At 40.7% G+C, this 25,663-nt stretch overlaps 1 protein-coding gene across 3 annotated transcripts in view; it reads right to left on the reverse strand.

The window, feature by feature from the left end:
- Window positions 1-22,401: 22,401 nt before the first annotated feature.
- robo3 (roundabout, axon guidance receptor, homolog 3 (Drosophila)) overlaps window positions 22,402-25,663 on the reverse strand; it is a 161,345-nt gene continuing 158,083 nt past the window's right edge. For all 3 annotated transcript variants that reach the window (XM_041802131.1, XM_041802130.1, XM_041802129.1), the window contains one exon: window positions 22,402-23,110. In XM_041802131.1, the coding sequence (XP_041658065.1) occupies window positions 23,099-23,110 (12 nt within the window). In that variant the 3' untranslated portion in view covers window positions 22,402-23,098. The remainder of the gene's footprint in view (window positions 23,111-25,663) is intronic.

Consider the following 25,663-nt stretch of genomic DNA (forward strand, 5'->3'; position numbering starts at 1 on the left):
GTTGCTTTGTTTGTGGTATTAATAACTTGACAAAGTCAGATATGTTTCCCTAACAACAGTACATCCTGTTCACTGTTAAACCCTTACAGCTCACAGCTATTCTTTTCACCATCATGCCTCGTCTGGACTTTTTGTCTTAAAAAGCTTGTAAACATCAACAACAGGACAACCTGGGCTTTAAGAATATATCTACTACAGCAATGTTACTTGAATTTTAAAAAAGTTATTGGACTCTAAGGACAAAAGAAAAAAAAACAGAATTTTAAACTCAGAGATTTTTATTGATAACACATAGAAAACATTAGTGACTGAGTCTTTTCTTTGCACAGACTTGTTCTCCCATCACTCAGGGACACAACGATGAAAAAATAAACATTTTGTGACAAATGGTTCTCATAATATCTACATACACTGTATTTCCAAAAGTATTCACTCACCCATCCAAATAATTGAAATGAGGTGTTCCAATCATTTCCATGACCACGGGTGTATAAAATCAAGCACCTAGGCATGCAGACTGTTTCTACAAACATTTGTGAAAGAATGGGTTGCTCTCAGGAGCTCAGTGAATTCCAAGTGGAAGCTATTTGGAACCTCAGCAACTCAGCCACCAAGTGGTAGGCCATGTAAAATGACGGGTCAGTGGATGCTGAGGTGCATAGCGTGCAGAGGTCACCAACTTTCTGCGGAGTCAATGGCTACAGACCTCCAAACTTCATGTGGCCTTCAGATTAGCTCAAGAACAGTGGTAGAGAGCTTCATGGAATGGGTTTCCATGGCCGAGCAGCTGCATCCAAGCCATACATCACCAAGCGCAATGCAAAACGTTGGATCGAGTGGTGTAAAGCACGCCGCCACTGGAGTGTAGAGCAGTAGAGACGAGTTCTCTGGAGTGACAAATCACACTTCTCCATCGGGCAATCTGATGGACAAGTCTGGGTTTGGCGGTTGCCAGGAGAACGGTACTTGTCTGACTGCGTTGTGTCAAGTGTAAAGTTTGGTGGAGGGGGGATTATGGTGTGGCCTTGTTTTTCAGGAGCTGGGCTTGGCCCCTTAGTTCCAGTGAAAGCAACTCTGAATGCTTCAGCATACCAAGAGATTTTGGACAATTCCATGCTCCCAACTTTGTGGGAACAGTTTGGGGATGGCCCCGTCCTGTTCCAACATGACTGTGCACCAGTGCACAAAGCAAGGTCCATAAAGACATGGATGAGAGAGTGTGGTGTGGATGAACTTGACTGGCCTGCAACCCAATAGAACACCTTTGGGACAAACATCAGTGTGTGACCTCACAAATGTGCTTCTGGAAGAATGGTGAAAAATTCCCATAAACACACTCGTAAACCTTGTGGAAAGACTTCCCAAAAGAGCTGAAGCTGTTATAGCTGCAAAGGGTGGACTGACGTCATATTAAACCCTATGGATTAAGAATGGGATGTCACTTAAGTTCATATGCCAGTCAAGGCAGGTGAGCAAATACTTTTGGCAATATAGTGTATATACAAAGAAAAGTCCATGCGCTGTTTTTTCAGTTAGATTCATTTGTACCATCCCTCAAAGCTGTAGAGACTGGTCTGGTTTTTTGAATTTCACTTAGTTATCAAACAACACCCAATTCATACTATGATATCTGCTTTGCACTAAACCATGAACAGTTATAGTTTTCACCACAACAGTATGGTACAGCACCTGCAAAACTGCTGACTCTGCACCAATCCGACTGTCAATCTCATGGTCTATTCTACCCTCACTTGTGAAGAAGACCCCAAGATACTTGAACTCCTTCACTTAGGGCACTTTCCCCTGGAGGCTGAGTAGTGTGATACCCCGTTAATTCAAGCACAGCCTCCGATCCGCTTTTTTAAAAATGGGAACCCAGCCTGGTCTGCCACTCCAAAGGCACCTGTTCCAGACCTCCATGCAATGTTGCAGAGGCGTGTCAGCCATGACAGTCAAACAACGTCCAGAGCCTTTTGCATCTGAGGTCGAATCTCATCTAAAACTGGCGCCTTGCCACTTGGTAGCTTTTTGAACACCTCAGTGACGTCTGCCAGGAATATAGCTGAGCTTTCCCCTGGATACTTAGACTCTGTCTCCTTCTCTGAAAACATGTTAGCAGGGCAAATTGTTCCTTCCACCGCCCAACAATGTTCCCAGTTTGGGTCAGCAGCAGACGCCCCGAACTCCTCCCACACCCGGTTTTTGCTTCAGCCACAGCTGCCGCCACAGCCTTCTGAGCCACCCAGTTCCAGAGACCTCTGGACTAACCATGCCCAAAGGCCTCCTTCTTCAGCCTGATGGCTTCACTCACCACTGGTGTTCTGGGGTTGCCGCCGCAACGGGCTCTGATGGTCTTCTGACCACAAGCTGCTGCTCCCACAATGGAGGCTTTGAACATGGGCCACTCAGACCCATTTCCCCAGCCTCCTCCGGGATTCACAAGAAGTTCCTCTGGAGGTGGGAGCTGAAGACCTCATTGAAAGGGTTGTCCACCAGCCTTTTCCAGCTCACCCACACATTTAGATTTACTGTCTGGCAGCCTTCCCTGCCATCTGATCATCTCACCATCAGGTGGTGATTAGTTGACAACTCTGCTCCTCTCCTCATCAAAGTGTCCAAAACATGCAGTCGCAGATCTTTGGCCTAGGTTGCTCTTGTAACAAGTTCACTTATGAACCTCCTCACCCCCCCTCCAGGTGTCTCCGTCGTTGCCCACATGGGCGTTGAAGTCCCCCAGTGTGACCATGGAGTCTCCAGCACCTCTTCCAGGACACCACCTGAGACTCAAAGAAGGCCAGTACTCCGAGCTGCTGTTTGGCACATATGCACCCACAACAGTCAAAGCTTTCCTCCCAACCTGAAGCCACAGGGAGGCGACCCTCTCATCTAGTGGGGGAAACCCCGACACAGAGGCTGTCAGCGGGGGGCTTGTGAGTATCCCCACACCTGCCCGGCGCCTCTCACCCTGGGCAACTCTGGAATAAAAGAGCGTCCAGCTCCTCTACAGGAGTGTGTTTCCAGATCCGGTGCTGTGCGTGGAGGAGAGTCGAACTAAATGTAGTCGGTAACGCTCCACCTCCCGCCCCAGCTCTGGCTCCCTCCCGTCCAGAGAGGTGACATTCCACACCCCGAGAACCAGTCTACACTGCCAGGGTACAGTACCTCTGGGCCTCCGCCCTTTCCTGCCACCCGGTCTCAACCGCATCTGACCCTCACGCCTCTCCCATGACAATGTTTCAGGCTGGGCAAGACCGGGCCCCATGGAGAGAACCCCGGCCACCAGCCGCTGCTACCCCCCCCACCAAGGTCTGGTTCCAGAGGGGGAACCCTGGCATCCCCAGTCCTTCAGCTCTGTATCATCAGGGTTTTTCGTATAGTAGTTTGAAAAAAATCTTACTTTTATAAATTTTGTAAATGTTTTTCTTATTTAAAATGAAAATGAAAAATAAGCACTCCACTGAGTACAATTCATATCACACTTAAAACATGAATAATTAAGACTGACAGGGCTGTATGGCTTTAAATTGTTCCAGTCACAGATGATGTGTATGCAGCATGGAGTGGATTATTGGTGTGGGGGTGTGTGTGTGTGTGCCTGAATGGTGTGTGGTGTGTTTACTAGACTGCCAAAGGGATTATCCTTCATCTGTCTCCTTCACTAAAGGCCATATGTTTCTACACGAAGCCCCCAGCTCCTGTGAGCAGCACACACACACAGACAGACCAGACCACACACTCTGAGGCTCAACTGGTAATGAATCAAGCGCTACTGTACGTCTGCTCCAGCTCGTCTTATTACTTAATATGAACACAGGCTGCCCCGGGGACTTCTGCATCACATTTTTTTCAGTTTATGCCAAAGTACCAGCTTTATATAGCATGTCAGCAAACCACTGACCCATATTAGACACGGCCTGAAAGCATGCACGCACAGCACACACATGGACTCACATGTAGATTTACTGCCTGTGTCTGCCCAGCTCACTGTTATTTTACCAAATAGAAAACTACTGTTTTAGGAGCAGACATCAAGATGTGGTCACTGGTGTGGGAGTGAGTTCGACCAAAGAAAATAATGTCTGAAAAGTAAGAGGAGAGGAGAAGGAGTTCAGATGGGGAAAACACCAGTAACATATAATCACTTTAAAAGCAAAATTATCTGCCAACAGAGCAGGATTATTCACCAACATTTTTCATCTGGAATCAACCCTAGAGATACTTGTGCCTTAATGAAAGGATAAGAGCAAAGTGAAGAGGTTTTCTTATCCAAATTACGCTGCTATTGCTGCTGATAAGCTTCATAATTTATCACATGGCTCTTAGCTGAAGCCTCACCCAAACATCAGCACCACCATTAACAAACTCAGACCACGCAAGCTCCAGGAAGAGAAGATGCTAGAACTTCCTATCCATCAACACGGCCTCTAACTCCCTCAGTCCAAATGTGCAGTCCAGTAGTCCAAGTAATAATAAAAAACACTTGCTGTGTGCAGTTGGGCACCATCGGCTAAGAAAGTGCAATTTACAGTTTCATATCAACTGGAATATAGAAAAATCCTGGTTAAGATCGCAGGTTCTTATGTAAAACAGCAGAGGGATTACAGACCATTTAACCACTGATTTAACAAAGATAGACCAGGGAGGATGTCAGTGAAAATGAACTTTATATCAAGGAGCTTAAAAAACTTAGTTGTATTTTCTCAGCTCTTAGTCTACTGACAGGACCCTGTGCCCACAGGAAGACAACCCTGGAGGAAACTTTACCACTTCAATCCATGGGAAGGGTAGCATGGAAGGCAATTTATTATGTATTGTCCATGTAAAAGGTAGCCTTAAAGGCATTTCATCATAGTGCCCACATAGAGGATACGATAGAGGGCCTTTAATCAACTTTTGTCCACCAATAGGACACTTAAGAGGGCACTTTACTTTTTTTCCCCATGTAACAGACACTGAGGATGGCACTTTATCAACCTTTGTCCAGAAATAAGATTCTTAAGAGGGCACTTTATCTACTTTTTTCCATATAACAGACACTGAGGATGGCACTTTATCAACCTTTGTCCAGAAATAGGATTCTTAAGAGGGCACCTTACCAATTTTTTTTTAACATTTAGGACAATAAAGAGGAAACTTTGTCAACCTATTTTAACAAAAATGACATTTAGGACGGCACTTTATCATCTTTTTTCTTTATAAAGAACACTTAAGAGTGCAATTTATCAACTTTCTCCACATATAGGACACTTAAGAGGGCACCTCATTAACTTCTGTCTGCATATACAACACTTAGGAGGGGACTCTATCTTTTCTTCATTAAAAAAAAGGCATTTGGGAGGACAATTTATTGTCCATGGGCAGCATGGAGGGCAATTTATCATGTATTGTCCATGTAAAAGGTAGCCTTAGAGGCACTTCATCATATAGTGTCCACATAGAGGATACATAAGAGCGGCTTTTAATTTATAACTTTTGTCCACAAATAGGACACTTCAAATGGCACTTCACTTTTGTCCCAATATACGAAACTGAAGATGGCACTTTATCAACTGTTGTCCCAATATAGGAATCTTAAAAGGGCACTTTATCAGATTTTGTCCACATATAGAACATTTATGAGGGCACCTTATCAACTTTTGTCCACATTTAGGACACTAAAGATGGCACTTTATCAAGTTTTCTCCACAAAACGGACATTTTAGAGGTCAGTTTATCAACTTTTTCAACATTTAGGACACTGAAGAGGGCACTTTATCAACTTTATTCTATACAACGGACATTACAAAGGGAAATATATCAACTTTTTTCCACATAGTGGATACTTGAGAGGGCGATTTATCAACTTATCCATTATTCTTCCTCATCTAAATCCCCAACTGGATTTAACTGTCAAAACAAGTATACGTTTTTAAAATCTGTGTCGAAACTAAAATGTCCAGACTTTAAACAAAGAAAGCAGCCTGTTTGAAAGAAAAGAGGTGAGAACTTTTATCAGTTTGAAAGAAATGTTGCACAACTGAAGCAAACATGTCTACCTCCACAGTGTAGGAGAAAAATAATGATCTAAAATAGAATATTGTGCTAAAAATAAACCTGTCTTAATGTGATTTCAAAGTTAGATTGCTGGCTTGTTTAAAGTCACAACAAATATCAGATGAAGACATTCCTGTTAGCAAATAGAACACACATAAACTTTGGGGATGAGTCAGAATTTAACAATCGTTCATATACTTCCTTCAATCTCACACACTCCTGAAAATGTCCAAGAAAAAAAAAAAAAAGAAACAAAAAAGACAGACTGTCCCTGAAATCTTGCTGATCTGCTTGTTCACACATGCACCTCCAAGCAGGACAGCGTCCCAGGATGGGATAAGCAGGACATGATTTTTAAGGCCAGTTCAAACTTAACCTTGCAACGCAGATGGATTCGGCCATTTCTGTGTTTCTCACTGGCAAATCCATTTTGCAAAGCTCCCATCTGAACAGCCTGGGACCTGTAAGAAAGTGACAGGACCAATCAGGAGCAAGAGGTGGAGTCGTGACGTCAGCAAGTAGTGACTTCACTTTAAACCTACTTTTGACCACATTTGTCAACTTTTTAACCCATTTTGACATCTTTTTTCCACTTTTACCCAATTTTTGACACTTTTTACCCACTTTTGTCAGTTTTTTTTTTCCTACCCATTTTTGCCACTTTTTAGGTTTAAACTTTTCAAACTACTTTTGCTGTTGTTCGGCCACTTTTTGCCCAGTCATGGGATACAAATTTTTTAAAATTCACTTTAACCCATTTTTGCCATCAGTTGGTCATTTTTCCCCCAATTTGCCACATGTCAAAAAAACATATTTTGAACTAATTTTTACTTTTTTCCCTATTTTGCCATTTATTGTCTTTTTTCACAATTATTCAGTTCTTCTCAATTAAGGTTGTCTCAGTTTCTTCTGCTTTATTTTGTGAACATTATGGCCTAGCTATAAAGGTGATATTACTTTTATAATCATTTGGTTAGGTGATTCCATCAACACTGTTAACATTACCAGTGAAAAGGCCTTGACTGTAACATTTTTAGTCTATTTTCGATATGACTATGGTGGGGTTTTGATTAAACCTTAAGCAGTAAAAGGTTGAAAACCACTGATCTAATAAACTTTGAGATTAAATCATAGTCTAGTTTGAAGTCTCTCCTGGTTTAGATATGTTTATTTTCATTTTACAGGATCAGTGTCTTTGGTTTAAACTCATTATTGTGCACAGAAGCAGCATTATAGTTGCTCAGTCACACAGGCAGCAGTTCAGGTGGCGGTGAGGCTCTCACTGATTGACAGCCATGGTTAGCCGTGGTGTTGCATGTGAAAGCGGTGATCATTCAATTAACTGGAAATCAATGGCAGCCATAGCTGCGATCTGTTTCAATAACGCCCTGTCAGTCACCAGGGACCAGTTCACTGCAGCAACACGCACATGTACACACACATGCATACACTAAACACACAAGTATCCTGCGTGATACACTTCTAATGAGAGGAGGGACGGATGGTCAACATGTCCTCTTGGTGTGGGCATAAAGATGGTTCCTGTGTTACTGACTGTGCCACATTTTATCTTAGCTACTGAATATCATGTGCTCAAAAGTTGTTCAAGCAAAAAAAAAAAAAAAAAAACATCTTTTATGTCATTTATTAATTCTGGAATATCAAAAAATAAATAAAGGAACAAATGTTCAGAATGAAAATTATGCCGAGGGAAACTGGGGACTGAGAGCAAAAGATCATGAGGTCAACTTTGACTTGCAAACAAAATGAGTTGGAAAGCTCATTATTTATCAGTTTTGAATCAAATAAACATAACAAACTATTTTAATACACTTTACTGTGAACCAGCAACTAAAAAGCGTAAAGTCTGGAGGATGCTGAGCATATTACCAGCTTAAGCAAAGGTTTTTTGGTCTGACCTAGTTGTGCTACTTTAGATCAGGTAAACGTTTAAAACTCTTCCCACTAAACAACAGGACTTCTGATTGTAAATGTTAATCATGTTTAACATTTATGAACTCCAGTCAGTGTGCCTCCAGTTGTGCTCTGATCAGGTCCAAGAGGAAAAAAGTCATTCTTAACACTGCACAAACCACAGGATGATCTGGTAAAACAACCATCAGATTGTCGGGCCTTTGCTGACTTTGGTCTGAGCCGGGAGATCGGGGAATCTTGAAGAACAGATAGATTTGCTAGTCTGGCAAGTCCATCTTGAAATGCTTCAATCCACACCGTACATGGTTCTGAAATTGACAAATTGACAGAGTTTTTTTAGAAGTCCTGCCCTTCCCAAACACTCTCTATGAAAGGTTTCCCAGATGAATGTTTAATACAGTGTATCCATGCTATGGAGGTATGAAACCGCCTATCTGGCGTGTCAGGTTAGGAATCAGGCCAAACATCAGCTCAGTTATCTGGTTGTGTTTGGCTGATTTAAGATGGTCCAGATGTCCCTTCCTTCAGCAACACTTTCTCTCTCCTCTTGTGGGGTCGCAAGGTGTTCCCAGACCAGAAGGAATATCCCTCCACCATGCTCTGGGTAAACCCGGGGGTCTCTTATCAGTCAGACACCTCCACAGGAAGTAGACAATCATCCTTATCAGATACCTAGATATCAACTTCAGCTGACTCGCTTTGTTATGAAGGAGCAGCAGCTCCTCTCCAAACTTCCTCCTGATGTCTGAGCTCCTCACCACGTCTCCAAGGCCACATATCAAAACTAGGGGTGGGAATCACAGGGTACCTTACGATACGATACGCGATACATGGTCCACGATACCGATATTATCAAGATACAGCGATACTGCGATAATCGATATATTGCAAGAAAATTGTATAACGATACATCACAAAATATGTCTAACTAGAGAATACAAAATAGTTATAAAATGGTCAAGTGCAGGATTTCTCCATTTATTCACAACAATTTAGTATCAATTTCACAGAATTTGACACAGACTGAGCTTAATACTGAATATGAAGTGCATAAAGTCTATAGATATGTGTGAAGTATATATATGTATAACTTATTATGTAATTTTAAGTTAATATTGAATTTAACAATGTAGGATTAAGCTATTTAAAAAATATATAGTCCTGCATCATCTCGCATTTTACCTATCTTTGTTCAATCTGAAGATGAGGATTTTCCCCATTTGTTGCACTGAATTAAAATGCTACTGTGATTTTTTTTTTTTTTTTTTAAGAAAGGGGGGATGAATTATTTTAGAGTGAATGTACTCCAATTTTTTATATTTCATATTTTATCATTTTTTTAATGTCATCACATAATGTGTTTGTGGAGGGAGATTATGGGAGACGAGCTGATCGTCACGTCCAGCTTTAAGACTGATGGACTGTGTTTTGCGGAGGGCATGACGTGACAGGCCAGTGTTTCTTTCTTGTGTTACCGAAGTCATCATTCTTAACGACACTTCACGGGACAGGTCCTTACAAATAATACGACTGTGATTATGGTTGCATGAGTAGAGACCAGTGGTAGCTTCAAAGGGCTTGTTTGTTGACGTTGCTGTAGCGCTGACGCGATGATGCCTAACTCGTAGATTCGTCGTGTTGTCTGAGTGTTTTACTCTGGCGTGGCATATCTTGCAAACGACTGTCTAACTCCTGTCTAAGTTTGTGCTGTCTTTAATGTTTTGGAAGCTAAAATAAGTCTACACATCCACTATGAATGCAGCAGAAGTCGCTCTGCTTGGTAGGTACAAGCAACCGGCTTACGCAGACCGGAAGTCTCGCGTGATCTGGTTGTCTCAAGAGAGAAGAGGCAAGAGTCAACTGCCAGCTAGCGATGCCTGCCTCCAACTAGCGGACAGGGGGTGAAATTACACCACAAACTACCACACCAACAAAGTGAATAATTAGCTAATTAATTAAATATCGATACTGCATTTTAAAATATCGATACAATATCACGCCAGGAAGTATTGCGATGTTTCAGTGTATCGATTTTTTGTCCCACCCCTAATCAAAACACATTTGTCTAAAAAAGTTGATCTCTAAACTGTAAGTGTTGCTGGAGATTTCTGTTTCTTTCAAGACCTGATTCATCCACCATGCACCTTGGAAGTTGATAAAGTTGTGCCTTCCTCAGATCACTACCCAAAGTTCATGATACCAGTCGAGGATTGGGATGTAGATTGACTGGTAAATCAAAAACTGTCTTTGACAAAAGGTCTTGTCAACTCCCACTTCAACACATCAGTCCAGCACAGCACTTGAAATACTACAGACTCTGCCCCAACTCTTGTGACAGTTTCATACTCCATCGTGTCCTCACAGATCAACAAGACCTCGAGGTGGCATATCTCTGTCACGAGGCAAAGACTCACTCCCCACCCAGGAGGAGCAACCCACCAGATCTTGGCAGAGAACCATGGCCTTGGAGTCTGAGATGCAACCCTTATCCTAACTGCCCCGCACTCAAAGTCCCCCATGAGTGCAGCAGACAGGAAGCCTCCTCCATAAGTGGGACACCCGTGCACCGCCCTAGAGCCAGACCCTGGGGAGAGTAACTGGGTGGTGAGCATCTGGTGGCTGAGGTCTTTGCCTATTGAGCTCAGTTGGGTTCAACGGGCGGGCTGATCCCAGGTGATGTAAACTAATTGGCTGATGTAAACAAGGAAATGATTGAAAACTTATGTTGGCCATTGTCCAGCACATGCTATCGGGCTACCAAATGTGTGATTTTAACTAGAAATCCAGCAAAATGAGCTGAAGTTTCATGAACCACTGTCTTTTCAATTGCTGATCAACCCAAAGGGGTCACATCATGAGGAATCTTGTGTTGTACAGCAGCAGCAACATTATCAGGATGCTACACAGCAAAGTTTAAGGAGCGGGACCACACTTTGTGTTTCTACAAAGTCAAACCTGACCCTCTCCTCCCCTTTTGTTCTTGTATTCTGCAGCCCTCCCTTCCACCCTTTTTCTGTGGGGCCATAAAGGGGGTTTGTTGTGCCAGAGGTGTCTCTTAAGCTGCTCCAAACCATCGCCAGCCACAATGCCACATCTCTGCTCAAGAGAATCTTTCCAGTATCATCGATAAATAATTGTCAAATCACATTCTGTTGATGGTTTGGTCCTTGCTTGTGAAACAGCACAGACCACAAAAGTGAATTTTCAGGTACATTACCTGGGCTAAATTGAATTTGGTGCATTACCATTGGAACAATAAGATCCTCAAAGGGACATTACATTGCATGTTGTATAACCTAACTTAAAAAAATACCAAAATATCCCTTTAAAAAAACACAAAAATAAGACAACAACACTGACAGTGACATGCCCCCTACAAACCTCTAAATCTTCCCCCCTCCTCATCAGTGACCCCTCTGCCCACATAATGGCTTCATCTGAGCTCCTCTCTGTATGCATCACATGAGCCAAAAAGTCACAAACATCCATCTCGGCTGTCACAGGACAAATTAACATGGAAATTGGTGTGTTACATTTTGGAGCGAGTGAACGGGGGCTTTAAACGACACCGTCCCCTCCCTCTGATCTTTCCTTTTCTGTCTCTGTCTCTTTTCCTCTCCTCTCAGGCCGCCGGCCCTCTTCCCTCAGCGCCGGTGGGCGTTTGAGCCGTGACACCGGCCTAATGAATGAGGGGGATGATTTATAGAGGACGGAGAGGGTAGAGAAAGGAGGGATGGAGGGATGGAGGGGAGGGGGGTGTAGAAAGGGTAAGGGGTGTCAGGTCACACTGTAGAAGGTCACTAACGTTAATCTTCTCATTGTCTTTTCTTTTCTTTCTTTGCTTTTTTAACAGCCTCATAACTTTCCGTGTTATAAAACATGTTAGAGTTTGTGACAGCTGGTGAGGACAGCAGCAAAACAAGCATTTACTAAACCCTGACAGCCTAAGAGTGACATTTACAGACAGAAAGAATCAAAACTGATCTATTAGACCATTTAATCCTTCTGGACTCTGCACTAAAGTTTGTTTTTGGCCATAAACAGCCCAACCAGTAGGTGCTAAGATCAGCATAAGAAGCATGACGCCAATCTGATTTCACATGAGAGACATTGCTCCCTACCAAGCACACATGTAGGTGGCAGTGTCAATTGATTATGGTTGATTAATCCTTATTTAAAAACTGTATGTTGAATCTACTCAAGTAATCTTATCTAATATCAAAATTTGTTTGATGATCTGAAAATTTTAAGTGTGAAAAATGTGCAAAAACATGAGAAATCAGGAAAACAAATACATTTTTACTGTACTATATATATCATAAATTGGATTTCACTCAGAGCAGACTTTTTTTCTGCAGCCATTTTTATTCTTAATCCTTCAGGAGATGTTATCTGAAAATGTATGTACTTTAACTTAAGCAGGATTATTACTACAGGACTCTGACTTGTACTTCTCAGGGGTTACATTTGGATTTATTGTGTAGAGGATGCTTTGTGGTTGCAGGGTGCCAAGGAGGGGCATGTGTGTGAGCAAAGATTAAAAATCTGGCCTATATAAGACTATCAAAACAGACCAGGATGAGGAAATCCTCCACTCTGAACCAAAGCTGCACAGAGACTGTTGGCACTCTCTACTGCTTTGCTACCTTCTAAACTTAATTTCCTCTTGGTTCAAACTTTATCTACTCCATTCTTTGAACAGAAATAACGTTTTGAATTTTAACGTGCTGCATCAGATTAGGGACAACAAATTTCAAGCTGGGGTCCTCTACCAGAGGCCTGGAAGCCTGGGGGTTCTACACAGGCTCTTAGTGCCAATTCTGCATGAAGATCTCAGATGTTCGGATTTCTACTCTGCTTATACCTTAGGGGGTCGTGGGTGGGCTAGAGCCTATCCCAGCTGACATTGGGCGAGAGGCAGGGTACACCCTGGACTGGTCACCAGTCAATCACATGGCTGGCATACAGAGACTGACAATCATGTACGCTCACGTTCACACCTACGGCCAATTTAGAGTCACCAGTTCACCTCACGTGCATGTCTTTAGTGGTGGGTGGAAGCTAGAGTACCCGGAGAGAACCCATGCATGCACAGGGAGAGCATGCAAACTCTGCACAGGGAGACCCTGACTGGGAAGACAAATGTAACAGTTAAGATCAAAAATCAATCCGCTGATTCCTCAGTGATCAGTAGTTTTTGAAAGTTACAAAGAATTCTCAGTTTTAACCAGTCACAGGTTTTGTGTCCAGGAAACAAATTCTGTAAAATAAGGTTGACTCTATATTTTTGTGCTGTCAAACGATTAAAATTTTTAATCAGATTAATCACAGGGTTGCTGTGGATTAATTTCGATTAATCATGATTAAATATCATTCATTTTTAATCTATATTAATCGTGTTTCATTTTGCATAAGCAAACAGACTCAAGAAAGAAAGGAATATATATGCCAGGGCTATTCAATTTACAAATTCAATTGGGCCAAATTTTTAAATGAAGAAATGTGGCCGGGCCAGACATGTTTGGCACCCAGTAATCAGCTGGTAATGTCAAATTTCAAAACAATACAGATCAATTTGATGAAAAATATTCACTTTTATTCATAGTCTCCCTTTTAAATATGACAATGTGCCAAAAGCACATCAAAAAGTCCATAAAAACACAACAACAGAGCTGTATTTGTGCTAACAGAATCCCAGACGAAAGTATGCTACGTGTTAATGTGGTATTTTAAAGTGGAAGTACTTCAGTGAAAAGAAAACTCCTTCATGCAGAATGTGCATAATACTTTATGTCGGTCGACTGTTCTGTCTTGTTTTTTTTTTTTTTTGTACTTAAATTTCCCATCGAGAGGGCCAACGTGCTGTTTAGCATCTTCCACATCGAGTTGGTCGGTCACTACTGGATCAACGGCCCATTTGTGCATGCGTGGCGACATGCCCGAAATGCGTTGCCAGAGACGTTTCAGGGATTTTGAGTCATTCTGCACTGTAGATGGGTTAATTGTGTTAAAATTTTTAATCAGATTAATCATGATGATGGATTAATCCGAATTAAAACGTCAATTTTGACAGCCCTAATATATGTATAGCATGGTAAAACTGACCTGAACTAGATCTATGGTCCTATAAAGTGGAGAAGAAAACTTTAATTCCAACATTCAAACATTCGTCCACATCCACCAGGAGAAAACACAGCCTGACAAATTGTGCAGTGTCATGTACAAATTCTAAAAATCTAGGGAGAAAAAAAAGTTTTGTTCTCATGCTTTTTTAATCAACCTGGTCACAGTCAGGTTTCTTAAAGGACTTCTACCTGCACAAATTAAACAGCACATGAAGAAGACGTTACTGTTAGAGGTGTCAGGGTTTAAATGTTCCGGTTTTTAGTCCAGTACAGGATGACCCACCTCTTTTCTGGTCTGATGGTCAGAACAGCTGTTTCTTTAATGTGATAATAGAACAGAGAAGTTTACAGCTTCACTCTCTTCAGCTGAAGTCTTTCACTGACTCTGATTCTCACAGCTCTGGTGGTCAGCTGGTAGGATCTCAGAGTTTTTATGACGTTTTTGATCATTAACACTATACAGTAAATCTATTATATCTCCTGCAACGTGACGCATATCAAATGTTTTTATCACGTTTTAATAATGAGTTCATGTAAGATATATATATATATATATATATATATATATATATATATATATATATATATATATTTAGAGAGAGAGAGAGAGAGAGAGATGACTCAAAGGTGTTGTTTGATTCTGCAATAGTAAAGTTTGTATATTGTGAACAATTTTTTATCCAAACGCAAAGTCTGTTTCTTCATTTTCATTTTTACTGAAGCTAATGTGCAGTGAATGCTGAAAAGTGCTGTAGCTCATGTGTGCTAACGCAGCACACTGGGCTCTCTGACCAATCAGAACGCAACTCTGAAAGAAGCTGCTCACACATAATACTGGGCTCAGCAATGCTTATGAAAAAATCAGGCAGAGTACATGAGAAGAACAGCCAGTGGGTCATTTTTTATAAACTGACTAAGTACCCTCCATAGTTCCCGTCCAGTGGATGAAATTTGTCTGTTGCTCTCCTTACTGACCTCTATGCTGCCCTTCCTGCAGGCAATTGTTTACAGAGCGTCTTCTTTAGAGCCCTTTAAGTGGGTGATGTTTGACAGAGTGCCCTTTAAAGTGACCTCAACAAGGATACACTCTGACAAAGTACACATTTTAGTGCATTCTGTGTGGACAAAAATAAACAAACAGCCCTTTTTAGTGCCCTCAAAAAGACATACTTCACAAAGTGCTTTAAGTTTCTTCTTAGTGGACAACATCTGACAATGTGCTCTATATCATGTTCTTTAGTGATCAGCATTTGACAAAATGCCATCTTAAGTTCCCTTCCAGTGGACAAAAAGGGACAAAAGTGCCTTAGTGCCTTCAGGGGAACATTTTAGATGAATTATCCCTTCCAGTGGACGTGGGGATTTTCTGCCATTCTTCTTTGCAAATCCTCTCAAGCTGTGGTTGGATAGGGACGTCAGTGGACGGATATTTTCAGGTCTCTCCAGAGATGTTGGATAGGGTTCTAGTCAGGGCTCTGGCTGGGTCGTTCCACAGAGTCGTCCCTGAGCCCCTCCTGTGTTGTCTTGGCTGTGTGCTTAGGGTCATTGTCATGATGGACGGTGAACTTTTGGCCCAGTCTGAGATCCTGAGCGCTGTGGAACAAGGTTTCATCGAGGACATCTCTGAAGTTTGCTCCGTTCAGCTTTCCCTCATGACCAGTCTCTCAGTCCCTGCTGCTGAAAAACGCCCCCACAGCATGATGCTGCCACCACCATGCTACACTGTTGGGATGGTATTGTGCAGGTGACTGAGGCCAAACAGTTCAATCTTGGTTTAATCAGACAGAGTCTTGTTTTTCACAGTCTGAGACCATAAATCCCAGATCTATGGTCAGATTGACCATCGGGTTCTTTGTCCCCTTCTTTGTCTGAATGCACTGTAAATATTTGGCAGCTTTTGTCATACACAAACTGATTAAGATCAATTCTTTAGCTAATACAAAATGCCCTTGGATCACAAACTATCCCTTTAGGTATAATATAGATAATGAAAACATAAAGAGTCCCTGAAAACAAATGAACAAACTCTTTAAAAACTATCTGAGGCCCTGCTCAGTACTGATGTGGCCACACAGAAACTTTAGTGTGAGAGCCTGAAAAGCCTGTCGGTCTCCTCTCTGTATATTCATCACTTCTCCTTCCATCCTCCATGCTCTTTTGTAGATTTGGTTTTGATGTTTTCACTCTGCTGCCACCTCCATCGCCTGCGTCTGTGGACCAACACAAAGCTGTGCAGCAGCATCTCATCATGCTCCCTGCTGATCACAGAGCACTGACAGAAGAAATACACCCCGGGCTCTTCATGTATACGTGCATCTGTGTGTGAGCCTGGGAGTTAGTCAGGCTGTGTATGCAGGGACACGGAGAGCATCTGCAGAGCACCGGAGGGTAATGAACGCCTCGTCTCAGGTGGACGGAGAGGAGAGAGAGAGAGTGTTCCTGTCAGAGGAGAGAGAGCAGCAATTTCATGCTCCTCTGTGCACACAGCAGCACTCAGCCCGCTGAAATGCTCTGTGAAGTTTGGGGAAGAATGAAGGAGAGGGGATTAAGAAACAAACACAACTTCAGCAACAAGGCACTTTTATTTATTTATATACTGTAGGTCTGACCAAAGACGCTGGTATCCCAGGGCTGTATGGGTGATGAGGCAGAGAAACCTTAGTGGAGTCCACAGATTGGTCTGGTCCTATGATAGACCCAGAGACTGGGCCTCCACACATGGGGTTTACTGATGATATCGATGATTGTGTGTTGGCTCACTAGCATTGGTGCTAGCATCCTGGCTATTAGTTACCTCATTTTGAAGCTAAAAGTGTGTCGGGCTAATATTAGGTCTAATGTTGAAATTATTAATTCCTGCCACCTATCAACCTATTTTAACCACTTTTCTGACATTTTCTTCCAACTTTTATTGTCAGTTCTCATCAATTTTATGCACTTTAAACCCACTTTGCCTCTTTTTTACTATTTTCCGCCTATTTTTAACCCATTTTATCACCTTTTCCCAACCATTTTAGACATTTTAGACGTATTTACACCACTTTAACATATGCTTGCTTCTTAAGAATCCCATTTCATTATCTTGTCGACCTATTTTTGCTCTCCTAACCCATGTTTGGCCATTTTATAACCCATTTTCATTAGTTTTATGTCTGATTTTGCCACTTTTGATCCTATATCACCACCTGTTCTGCCCATTTTGCCGTTCAAACTCATTTGTGCAACTTTTGGCCCATTTTTGCACCTATTTTTGTCACTATTAATCCCTTATCACCACTTTATAATGCCTTTTCTTGCCAATTTTCACTGTTTCACGCTCTGATTTTCCTATTGTTGCCTTTAAAAACCTATTTTGCCACCTGTAACGACTTTACACCACTTTTTCTACATGTTTTTACAATTTTAAGACATTTTTGTGAGTTTCCACCCAGTTTTTTTGCCTTTCTTTACCCATTTATGCCACTTTTTACCCATTCTGCCTCATTTAAGCCAATACTCCTTTCCTCCCATTACTTCCACTTTGAAACCTTTTCAGTCTTTTTTCTGGATGTTTTTGACACTTTTAACCCAATGTTGTCACTTTCCGCCCATTGTTTCCTCTGTTGACCCATTTTTGCTGCTATTAATCCCTTTGAACTACATTTTATGGCCATTTTGTCAATTTTAACCACATTTCACTGTTTAATATGCTATTTTTGTCCCCTTACAGCTAATTTTGCCTCTTGTGTCACACTTTCACTATCTTTTTTGCCTGCTTTTGCAAATTTTAACCAATTTTTGCCATAGTTAAAATTTTTTGTCACTATTAAGACCTTTTCACGACTTTTTTTATGCCAATTCTTGTCAATTTTGACTGCATTTCATTCTTTGATATGTCCATATTTGCGTCCAAAAAACCCATTTTTGCCACCTGTTATGACTTTACACCACCTTTTTGCACGTTTTTACAATTTGAAAGCATTTTTGTAACTTTCCACCATGTTTTTTGCCTTTGTTAACCCATCTATTCAATTTTTAACCCATTCTGTCTCATTTTTCTGCATGTTATTAACACTTTTAACCCAATTTGGCCACTTTCCACCTGTTTTTGTCTCATTTTTGCTACTATTGGCCCATTTGAAATAACTTTTATGGCCATTTTTTTTGTCAATTTTAACCACAGCCATTTTTTGTCACTTTAAAGGTAATTTTGTCACTCTGACCCATTTCACAACTTTTTTTGCCTGTTTTTGTAACTTTAACCAATTTTTGCCTCTTTTAATCTATACCTGCCGCGCTTAAAATCACATTTCTGCACATCTTAAGCTCATTTTTACTACTTAACCCCATTTTTATTCTGTTTTACACAGAAACGGGGTTTACATTTTGAAGAAGGCTATATATTACAGTATTAACAAATCAGTTGTTTGTTATGTATTTTGCTGGCATCACTGGGCCCCCCATTGGACCCCAGAAAGCTTTCTCCCCTTTATCCCTCCCTGATGCCTCAGTGTAACTGGGGAAAACAGAAAGTCAAATAAACAATGAAGTGTCTAACTGGAGAAAGCAATCACTGAGGCATATGAATGCAGGCCTGTGGACGAGGCCGTAGTAAAAACATATTCAGTTGGATGCCAGCTTCATGTGTGATTCACTCTTTGGAGTCGGGTGGAGCAGAGTATCGCATCTCTGCTCTTCATCTTCTGTTATTGTTTTGATGGGAGCCCCCTGGTGGTGGGATTCTTTCATACATTTACAGTACCCTTGTTTGGAGGTCTGAAAACATGGTCACCCTAGGAAAGCTTGGTGTTTGTTCTTGATGCATTATGCATGTTAGTCTTTACCTCTGATTCATATGACTGACACGTGACCTTGATGGCTCTGGAGACCTCGGTGACTTTCATGTGACACAGAGATGTGGATGACCTTTCAGGACACGCCTGTTAAAATAATCTGGTCGATTTCATGCCTACAAAACCTGGAAGGTCTTTAAAGAGCATCAGAGCATATTTAAGTGCCTGTAAATGATGCTTTAAGCACAAAACTATGTCTTCAATATTAAAAGAACAATATTTGACTGTACATTTAGATATTTTACGACACATTTATATTTTGCATTGGACTTGAACCAAAGGTTCAGACTTCTTGGGTGGAGAAATTTTCAGGCATGTTTTACGAAAAAAAAAAAAAAAAAATTATAATGTACTCTTCATTAAGATCAGTGTAAGCTTAAATAAGATGACTGCTCCACTCTTATTTGTTGTTCTAGCTTTCCTTCTGTGCAACCCTTTCTTCTCCCATGAGCAGCTCTGCTAATACTGCCAGATTCACTTTCAACCAATCATCAGGAATAGTACAGAAAACATATTTATTAAAGATTTATTTTGTATTTCATTCATTACACTAAATATGTCTTTTGGCATGTTTTTTGTTGTTCCCCTACAGGTTTCCTTTTTTGCATTAGCTGATGTTACCAGCCCAGAAAGGCTGGATCTGGGAGAAATACGTGTCCATAAATGTTCAGAGTGCAGAAAACGACCTCAGACCAGAACTAACTGAGTTTGGGGCAGAACCAGAATACACGGAAAAGTGTTCCATCAGATAACTTACACCTGATGATACAGATTAATAAAACAAGTGTAGTTTAGTGTGTGAGTCTGTGTGTCACTTTATACTGGATTATCTGATCTCTCATCTACTTGAGCATGAGTGAATGCTTTTAAGAGATTAAGCCCAAAATTCTTCTGAGATTTTTTCCCCCATCTCCTCCTCCAAGGATGCCCTCAGGTGTAAATGGAGCAGTCTCTTCTGCAAATACTCTGACACCTTTCTTTGGAATCTAAAAAGAGAGCGGTTGCTGCCACTTTTACGCCAGTTCTGGACTATGGTGATGTTTTATTCATGCATGCTCCATCTGTGAGCTTAAATGCTCTGCACCCTGTGTATCATGGAGCTCTGAGGTTCATCACCAACATTAAATCCCTCAATCATCTCTGTTTTTCGGATGATCATGTTAGAAGATCTCTACATAGATCTTTACATAGACTAAAACTCTGGCATACTCTCATCTACTGGCACATTCTTGGTCCTCTTCCTTTATTTCTTCTAACCTTCATCAGTCAGACGGCTTATACTGTAGTCTTCATTCTCAGGATCTTTTCTTGCAGTCCTGTCCCAAAGCTCCCTCTGCCTGGAATGACCCACAAAAAGACTCAAACTTAAGATCTGCTCTCATGGATGCTTTTAAGAGACAGCTAAATGAGCTGGAGGCAGACTTCTGGCTGCAGATGTTTGGATTAACTACATATGTGGTCGATTTTGGTGAATATTAGCCACTGAAATGTTATCTTGTGTCTCTAAATGCATTTTGTCTCAGTATCTTTTACTGTTTGTTGTGTAAAAATACAACAAATTTAGGCACTAGCTTTCTGGTTTCAGCTTTTTTTAAAGAGGAGAGTAAGTCTGCTCTGGGAAGTAGAGGTCAGGTTTTCTTGATCTCTATCATCCTATTAGAGCTTAGATCAGGCCAAAAAAGTCCAGCCTGGCCCAACCCAAGAACATGTACAATTTCGAAGAGCCTGTTCTTTTCTGTCCCATAAACTGTATTTATGGGTCCAGTCCTGATTTAAACACTTTTAAAGGTTGGCTGTGGGGGATCAGTGGGGATGAGGAGCAGACGCACAGATGTTATTTTGTACTGAACACATGGTGCTTTATAGACATCAGTCTTTTAACAGAGACTACAGTCTGCACAGCTCTTCACCCTTTTTAATGGTACACTGAGGTGCATTAGAGCTGAAAATCAGTTGAAGTTTTTGCTTGTTTTCCCTCCAGCTCATTACACGCTGCACTCTCTTTCCTTCACCTGTCTCCCACTGCTCTGTTTCATTGTGAGGCTGCAGAGTAGAGCAGGCCGGCGGGGACGCTTTTTAGCAGCTTTTCTCCCTCATGTCTGAGACATACATTTAACCCTTAGGTTAAATGTATGTTAAATACTCACGTATATATCCTTTGGGGACAAAACCTGCCCATTCAAAGCCATTATAATTTCTTATTTTGATTGCAACTTTGCAATACCATGTATGACTGTTACCACCATTATCTGTGATGCAATTTTGAATGAGAACCTTAGACTTGCAATTTTTACTACTAACCATTAGCGCCATTACCCTTTTTGGGACAAACGTGTGTCCATAGGGCACTTAAAAGACACACTTACAGTGGGATTTTTAATAGCTCTGTGGAATAAAGGCATGAGGAAATAAAATAAAAAATGGCTGTAGGTGTAAATTTGGGTTTTGCATGTTAGATATGACAAATTGCATCTCTGAAGTGCCACTCTAATGTTCGTCATTGGGGATACTCCGCAGGTCTATGTTCAGTGCTGGCGCTGCCAAACTCATTGATCAGAAATCTACAAACAGGAAGTCAAAAGTTTAGAGTATCAGGTATTTCAAAACAATGTCCTGATTAGAACTGGAGGTGATTACAAAAAAATCAATCAATCAATTAAAAAACAAAAACTAATTTTAAATATAACCATATAAAGTAGGGTCAATGTCTTCTAGGTGTCCATCTTCTGCATAATTTTCACTAATTTCTGGACACTGCACAAAAAATAAAAATGCAACAAACTTGATGTTGGTGGTAACTGATGACTTCTGACCATCTTTGATAATAATTTAAAAAAAAAAATCCACCTAGCATTTTTAATGTGGAAAATATCTCATCTTGGTGAATTGAAAATTAAATATACTGGTATTTAAAGGGTTGAAAACACATAAAACCCCCAAAGATTTGCTATGTCATGATCAGAAGTGGATTTGATAACATAAAAACAAACATTTGAAAATATAAATACAAATGATCAATACAAGCATTTAAAGTAGGAGCAGAAAATGTCCCCTAGGGATTTATGTGTGGAGTCGTTTAAAGGGATGCCTAAGGGATAAATAAAACAGTGACAGGATATTAAGCAAATGTATCACTTGGATGATAGATTATATAGAAATAATTCTTAAAGTATACTTTAAAAATAAACGGATAAAAATATAGTCATGCTGATATCTCTGACAGGATGTCTTTGACTTCCCTGTATTTGGCCCGTCTGTCTCTGACAGAGCATCTAACCTCTAGGGCTTCATATTTGAAGCATTTGGTCACAAAGCTGCTGCATTCATTTGGGACTGAAAAAAGGTTGAATGGATGTTGAGAAGTTCAGCATGTCGCTGTCTTAAGCTGCTACAAAGAGACAAGCAAAGGTTTGGATCAGCAAATGTCTTTTATTTTACATTTACAAAACAACAAGAGTACAAAAAGGTCAGTCCACAGACATTTTGTTTGTTTGTTTTGAAGGACAATATATGCAAATCTTATCTCACAACTGCAGCAAAAAGTTCCTCAGACAAACAAGGAGAGCGGAAAGGGAGGGGTTACAATCAAACTTTTATAAAGCCTGTCAGTCTGCTGGCATACGGGAACCTTTTGCTGCAGAAAATCCAGAGGAACATAGAAAAGTTTGACATTCTTAGCGGACTACATGGGCGCGGGGAGACCCCACTCGTTTTGGCTTTTCCGACCAGCAAACACACTTTGTGCTTCATATTTTCTGTTGTTTTTCCATCACAACAAGAGAGTGCAACAGTAGTTAATGCTTTTCCAAAAAGTATACATTTGACAAAAAAAGAGGTTGGCACATTCAAGAAGACATGAGCGTTTTTATAACAACAGCCTTGTTTTTTTTTTTTGTTTTTTTTTTAACATGGTTTTTCTTTTTATCCTCATAAATACAATATACGTCTCTTTCCCTGTATCCACAAAAGAACAGTACAGACACAGGTATTTACAAATCAAGGAGAGCTCATAAATAATCAGAGTAATACCAAAAACAGGGTGTCAAGTCTGCCGTTCTTTCTTTCACAGCATTGAGTCCAAACTCTTCCTCATGTCGAGCTTATTGTGTCCACAGTGGGAGGGTGGAGGGTGGTGGAGGCAGCCGGGGTACACTCACAGAGTCACCGCTGTTCTTATCTCAGCTCCTGTGGAGAAACAAACATTTAACGTCAGCTGCCAACTCTGGAAACTACTTCATTTACAGATGTGAATAAGCAAATGCACACTGACAACAGATGCAGGAGATATAATCCAAACTTAGGCTCGAGATAAACCTGCTGTTTCACCTTGTGTTTGTGAATACATGCTTGCAAATTACCTCCTCAGACTGTATGCAACTTTAGTATTTGTGAGATGTAAACTATAAAGATGGTAATATTCAGTGACAATAATGTGGTAATGAGTGTTGATTTACTCAATCTGATCTAAACTGGACTGAGCATAGTGGGCATGCTATGAAGCCTAGCAGTTCATGCAGGACACAGTAGTCATGCGCCAAGCCATGATCAGCTGACAGCCAGCTGATCCTAATTCTGCCCTCAGCTCCCACAGCCAATCACAGCTCTTCCTCTCAACACAGCGGTGTATTTAAATATGAAACACTTCTCACTAATCTCGTCTTGCATTAATGCTAATGTACCACACTGCTGGAGCTGGAAAAGCTTCACCTCCTCCACCCCAGCCTCCTCCTTTATAGCATAGAGCTTGTTGCACCCTCATATTCAGATTCATGCTACTATGGATTAATTGCTCTTCAACTAATTTTACTATATTCAGTAGGACTGGTCTATCCATATGGTTTCTAGCCATGCACACCCTGGAAAGTCAAAGGATGCTGCTGGACTAATCCAGGGAGCATCTTTTGAGCAGAGCCTTCTCCGCCAGGTAAAACTGTAGATCCATTTGCAATAAAATGCTGATCCTGACTGAACCATAGTTTCTGTGTCATGCCTTGACCTGGAGGTCAAACAGCATAAATGCTAAGCACAGATTTCATCTGCCTTGACGCATCTGTTCAGGTTTTCACAGTTCAACAAACAACCAGTTTACTGCTTGCTAACTTGAGAACAAGACCAACAAGAAGACAGTCCAGTTCCAAATAGCTGAAAGGGGGCATTTGATTACCCAACATAGCAGAGATGGACATACCTCTATCAGTAAATCTATTCCTCCACAGTGCTTTTTAACAGAGGCCAGTCAAGTATATGTATAGGCTGAAGGTGTGTTTCTGGGAATACTCTGTACAACAGGGCTGTCAAACTCAAGGTCCGGGGGCCAGATCCGGCCCGTGGTAAAATTATACCCAACCTGCAACATCATACCACATTTTAGCTATAACTGGCCCCCCGGTACTCCAGTATAAAACTAAACGTTGATGATTAAAATATCCTTAAGCCATCAAATTTAGAGTCAAGAGTAAAAACAATTACATAAAATGAATTTGTGTTTTCATATAGTTTGACCTTTTAAACTTGTGATTTTCAATTTTATCTCATATTTAGCCCTTAAAGTCATGATTTTAAATTTTACCTCACATTCTGCCCTTAAAAAGCTCATGATTTTTTTAACTTTATCTCATATTTGTTCTTTAAAACTCATGATTTTGAATTTTCCTCATATTTTGACCTTTGAAACGCACAACTTTTTATTTCATATTCTAATTTTTCGCATTTTAAATTCACAGTTGTGAATTTTGTCTCATATTTTGTTATTTTAGATTTATCATATTTCTGCCTTGTATATTATTAATTCCATTCCATTTTTCTGATAATTTTGTGTTTTGACCTTTTGAACTAATAAGTTTGCCTTTTTACTTCAGATTTTGAGCCTTTAAACTTGTCATTTGTGACTTTTTAAATCCAAAAATCCTTTATCATCAGAGCTAAGTTGTTTTTTTCACTCCCCATAATTCATCACTGGTGAAAATGTGGTTGACAGTTTTTGTTTAAATGTTGACCCTGGTTGGCCCTCAGGTTAGATCTCAATCCAGATTCTGGCCCCCACTGGGATTGAGTTTGACAGCCCTGATGTACAAGAAAGAGTTGTAAATGTAGATATACATATAAACGACGCTGAGAACTACAAGAAAGGAGCGACTGCCTCATTAAGAGCTCAAACAATCAAGCAACCATTGGATGAAGAGCAACAGCTCTTAAACTGCATTGTAGTGAGATTATGTGACACTGGTTTGGAGATGAATCAGCAGATATTAAAAAAAAAAAACATGCCCAAAAGCACATCTTCAGCCAGAAGATACTGGCTATCTTGTTGGCAAGATCAAACAGAAAATAGTCCAGCACTATGGCAGAAAAAAATGTAAACTGACACCTAGCATGGAGAAGTTGGACATACTGCTATCAATAGATCTATTCTCTGTGGTTCTCGTCCACTGGGACAAAGTTAAACACCCTAATAGAGCAAAATATGTAGCTCTATGTAGCTGCAAAAATATGAACAAAAATGTAGAATCTTAGTCATCTACTTTAGTCCAATAAGGCTGCATTTAAGGATTTAAACTTCACAGTTCACTGGTTGAATGCTCAAAAAAAGCAGAGCTTATCAGCCAAAGAGCAATTAAGAAACCTAATTGCTCTTGAAATGCTATCAGGAGTTGGTGATTCACCGCTGCTCTGATTGATTAGTTTATTTTTGATACTGTGTGACTTACATAAACGAAAGAGGAAGCTCAGATCCGAAAC

The sequence above is a fragment of the Cheilinus undulatus genome, linkage group 12, assembly GCF_018320785.1.
Source record: "Cheilinus undulatus linkage group 12, ASM1832078v1, whole genome shotgun sequence".
NCBI classification, from domain to species: domain Eukaryota; kingdom Metazoa; phylum Chordata; class Actinopteri; order Labriformes; family Labridae; genus Cheilinus; species Cheilinus undulatus.